At 47.4% G+C, this 5,122-nt stretch overlaps 1 protein-coding gene across 1 annotated transcript; it reads left to right on the forward strand.

Annotated features, from left to right (window-relative positions):
* Positions 1-1,175: 1,175 nt before the first annotated feature.
* On the forward strand, positions 1,176-3,905 carry LOC109313663 (BTB/POZ domain-containing protein KCTD12-like). The gene has a single exon (XM_019540329.1). It carries the CDS (start codon positions 1,973-1,975, stop codon positions 2,993-2,995), a length of 1,023 nt encoding a protein of 340 aa, XP_019395874.1. The 5' UTR covers positions 1,176-1,972; the 3' UTR covers positions 2,996-3,905.
* Positions 3,906-5,122: the final 1,217 nt, after the last annotated feature.

The following is a 5,122-nucleotide window of genomic DNA, read 5'->3' on the forward strand; positions in this document are numbered from 1 at the left end:
ATCACAAAAAGGGCGAGTACAGTGCAGCCCCATAACCCTTGGTGCTGTTGTGCTGCCCTTACACTAGGCTGGGAGAAGAACGTGGCTCCAAAAGCCTCCAGCTGCTGTAACAAATGTGCTGCCTACATAAGCAAGCAGTGCATTTAGTTTGTGTCATCACCGGTAGCCCAGCTGCACAGTGGAAAGAAAACCAGCTGTGCTCCTTCTGCCTCTGCCATTGCCTGACATAAGTGACCTGGAACTGAAGCTTGGCCCACACCGCTTTCTTTGGGGGAGCTCAAGGCATGTAGCTATGCTGCCTCCACAGGGCTAATGGCACTCACAGTGGCACTCACAGTTTGTGCATGGCAGGAAAGAGCTGCTGTGACTCAAAGCCACACAAGCAGTAGGTCTAGGAAGTTAGAAGCTGGTGGTTGCATGATTACCGTTTTCACGGTAGATGTGCATTGTTGCAGCACAGGCTTGTGCCAGGTGGAGAGCAGGCAATGGCTGTGTTCTGATCTCTGTGTGAGCAGGGGGGACTCAGACTTTTAAAAACTTTTGCTGTGTCTGTTAGAAATAGAAAACAGTGTGAAGGAAGCCAGCAGCCTCAGAGCTCAATTCAGAATCCTAGGCCGGAGCTGCCCCTCACTGCAGTCGGTTTTGGGCCATTGCGAAGAGACCTGTCTCTTGCATTATTATCTTTGACGTGACTGGTATTCAGATAGCAGAATGGGCCTCTGGGGAAGGCACCCAGTGTAGGGTAACTAACTGTGAGTGGTGTAAGGTCGCTGTAACAGTTCTATGCGGTACTCTCACAGAAGCGCTCCTGTGCTCTCAAAGCCCCGGTGCGAAGGGGTGCAAGTGACGCCTAAAGGAAAGGAAGTTACTCAAGTGCTTTTTTGTGTAACCTTTTTTGACTAACAGAATGTTCCCTGGGGACATGGACAATCAAATATAAATTAGAGTATCTTCAAGGCTGATTTTTAACTGACATGAAGCAGAGCCCAAAGCCAATCCTAAAATACAGATTTATAACTTCCTATCTTTGCCCCTTCTTCCTCCTCACAAGTTCCTTCAGCAAAGATAGTTCAGCCAAAACTGATCATCATATTTCATATCTGCTGGTAATATTTGGATTTCAAACAGCCAAAGTTATACGACATTTCTAAAAGCTATTTACAGTTTGACTGTAGAAAGCACACTGTAAAGCTTCACTTTGTGCTAGAAATAAGAGTTTATTTAAATATTTATAGGGTTAACATCAGACTCGGTGGTGGTTGGTGGTCCATCACCTTCAGTGGAATTGTGCCTTTTTACATGTGTTTCAAATTTTGTCCAGGGCATCTCCATCAGATCCTTTCTGGGCCTGTAAACAGAATGAGGATTCCCAAAGGATTTGTCATTTCTGTGCGTTAGGAACTTAACATCACAGTTGTACTGCCTGGAATAAACCTCCAAAGAAATATCCAGTTTCAGGGCAGAAGTTTACTCTGGTGTTACATGAAAAGTTACCCCATGTGGGTGTTCTCGTGTAAATATCCTTTGACGAGGGTAAAACACTCCTCAGTGAGATGCTCCTATCCACTGTCAGACAACATACAAGGCAAGACAAGTCACTAGTCAGATCGAGTAGGTGACAGTTTCTATGTTGTTTAAAAACAATACAGAATAAATTGACCGATGTCAGCAAAAACTCTTACTGAACTCTCAGCCCACAGAATAAACTGAAAATGCTCACTTGGGCAACAGCCTGAGGAAACAGACGGGCATTAGAAGATGCCCTGAAGGTCAAATGTGACATCTGTCATCATGGCTGGGGAGCCAGTTTTAGAGGCATGGGTTCCCCAGCACTGTTTGCCACTGAGATGCTATGATTGAGGGACAATAGCAAATTGCACAGCTGACTTCAGGTATCTCAGAGACAGGGGTAGGCTCTGAGGTAGGCAGTGCACCAGGTGACCTTAACTGATCCCTTCTGAAAATCACTCAGATGAGAAGGGCTGCAAGATCCAGCTGCATAGAGGGTTTTAGAGGGGAGCACTGTGTTGTGTTGCCTGGTGTATTTAACATCATTGTGGGCTGTTGCTTGCTTTTGCAGTTGAGAAGGAGACAGTGCCTCATCATGGCCTTGGCGGACAATGCAAGCTGTGCCAAACCCAGTGAGGAGTTCCCTTTCCCAGAGATCGTGGAGCTCAATGTGGGCGGACAGGTGTACATCACTCGCCACCCCACACTGGTCAGTGTGCCCGGGTCACTGCTCTGGGAAATGTTCACCCAGAAGAACATCCGTTCCTTGGCCCGGGACAGCAAGGGTCGGTTCTTCGTGGACCGAGATGGTTTTCTCTTCCGCTACATCTTGGATTACATGCGAGACCAGCAGCTGGTGCTGCCTGACCACTTCCCAGAGAGGAGTCGCCTGCAGCGGGAAGCTGAGTACTTCAAGCTGCCGGAGCTTGTCAAGATGTTGGCCCCAAAACTCAGCAAGCAGAACTCCATTGGGGATGACCCATGCCAAAGTGACCCGGAGGAACTGTCGCCCAATGCTGACACTGCCCGCAATCTGGCCTCTGCCAGCGCTGCCCTGGCCAGTGCCGGAACTGGCACCCCTGGGGGCTCTGTCACTGCCAGTGGGGGTGGTGCCGGCCCAGATATCCGGAGATCAGGCTTCATCACCATTGGCTATCGGGGCTCCTACACCCTCGGCAGGGACAGCCAAACAGATGCCAAGTTCCGCAGGGTGGCAAGGATCATGGTGTGTGGCAAGACCTCGCTAGCCAAGGAAGTCTTTGGGGACACCTTGAATGAAAGCAGGGACCCTGACAGACCCCCAGAGAGGTACACCTCCAGGTACTACCTCAAATTCACCTTCCTGGAGCAAGCTTTTGACAAACTGGCTGATGCTGGCTTCCACATGGTGGCATGCAACTCTACAGGCACCTGCGCCTTTGCCCATGACCAGACAGACGACAAGATCTGGACCTCTTACACCGAATATGTTTTCTACCGTGAGTGACACTTACCAAAAAAACAAACCAAATGCAAACTCCCCACCCCCTTCCTGTGCCGGCTGTTTTCTTTAGAACATAGACATCTGACCCTTGAACCTCAATATTACTTTTTGCTCTTCCCTTTACATTTTGTTTTTTCCACGTTGAACCCTCTCCGACTCCCTCTTGTACCAGTTGCTGAAAACCAACCTCCCCTCTCTCCAACTTCCAGCAGTAGCCAACTGTAGCTCCCAACCCTCCTTGGATTTGTGGACTTGGACATTCATAGATTTGGGGGGGGAGGGAGGGGAACAAATGTGTTCATACTGGGGACAAACTGGTTGGGATTTTTACAGCCGGAAAAGCAAAGAGACACCGAACTTCAGCCTGGTTATAATCATAATTGGAGCCAATTCCTGGCCTCATCGCTGTATCTTATCCTTTACAAATCTAAAAAATGTGCCATATACACCGTAGTTGATTTGCTGGGGAGTGCAAACACGCAAGAGGGATATTTGGTTTGATGTTATGGATCAACGGGGGAGCAAAGGAAAAAGAGCCTCAGCATAGATAGGTCGCCATTAGCCTGTGTAAGCAGCTTAGCATTTTGACTGTCAGTGCTTGGAATGGTTAGAGAGAGATGTATCCCATGTTCACATCTTTGAGATGCCTTTGCAATTTCTGGGCTGAGGTGCAGACGCATGCGTCTGCATATATACCCCAAGTGGGAAAAGGGCCTTGTACACAATGGGATGTGTTTATAGATCTTTAGGCCAGTTTAATGTCTGTCAAATTTTTACCTTCATTTTCCCTTTACTTAGAGTAGGAGGAAGATAATTGGGCTTCAGAAGGACAAACTTTGATTGCTACAGTGAGTAGCATTCTGGTTTGACCAGAGCTATGACTTTTATTTAAAGATTTAAAATGAAATCTTAACAAAAAGAAAAAGTCTTTGCCACTTTGGTGGCAACCTCTCACTAGGTCTCTTTCTAATTGCGGCGCCCCGCTGTCTGCAGGCCTGAGGCTGGCTTCTGCTTTACCATGCCTGGGTAACATGTAATAAAGGAACAAAAGAGACCTGCCTCTGTGTTAATGTGCTGATGTGAAAAGAAGAAAAGCTGGTGCTCCTCTTCATACTAAAAGGATGTGAAACCAGTTCTTGTCCACAGTGCAAGTAGATTAGGGCTAGAGAACCAGCCAGACACAAGCATTATAGTATGGACCTTTCCTTTTGAAAGCATTTTTACCTTCCTTTGAAGACAAATATTGGTGATGCCTGCAATTGAGAAAAGAATTTCCTCTCCATCCACTTGTCCTCCTGTCATGTTCTGACCCTGTTTTCCTTCTCCAGTGCTTGCTTTCAGACCCCTTCCTTCCCAGCTTTGCAGTTCCAGATAGGAGCTGTTAGATGATTACTAGAAATCAGTGTTCCTAAGGGCAAGAGATACTAAGCTAGTTGGGGTCTGATCCACAGCTCATGAAGGGCAAAGGGAAGTCTTCACCTGATTCACAAATGGGCTGCAGGTCAGGGCCTTATTGTGCCAGCAGCTGCCGTGCAATCTTCCCCCTGAATCCTGACCTGCAGGCCCAGGATTTTGCATAACTTTGCCAAAGCATCTCTGTCCTGATGTCCTGTTACCTCACTCCCATTCCAGACCTGGTTTTCCACATACAGTTCTGCCAGTGCCCCTCAGTTCTGATCCACCGTTGCTACTGCCTGCTTTCCAGTCACAGGCTCCTAGCAAATTCTGGCAGTTTCCCTCTTTCCTAACCCACAGTCTACCACTCTATTCCTGTTCTAGTTGGCCAGGTAGCAGAGACGGTCCTAGAAGAAATACACATAGTTTAGAAAGATTAAGATTATCGTATCACTTGGCTCCAAGCCAGAGATTGGGTGGTTTGGGTACAGCTGCGGGGAAACTGTACTGGTGGTTTCTCAAGAGCCTAGTGGCTTTAGTGTTCTCTTAAGACATTAATGTAGAGGAAGAACTCACTACGTTTATAACTGCTCATGCCTTCCCTTCTTCAGTGATTTTTCAAAATGGGTATGTTCTACAATTTGCCACAAGTCACTGTTTTTCCACACTAGAAAACTTTCACCTAGTTTTAAGTTCCTTTAAGGGGAGGGGGGAGGGTAGTAAAACCTTGAAAGG

Source organism: Crocodylus porosus, unplaced genomic scaffold (assembly GCF_001723895.1).
Source record: "Crocodylus porosus isolate Cpor-Errol unplaced genomic scaffold, CroPor_comp1, whole genome shotgun sequence".
NCBI classification, from domain to species: domain Eukaryota; kingdom Metazoa; phylum Chordata; order Crocodylia; family Crocodylidae; genus Crocodylus; species Crocodylus porosus.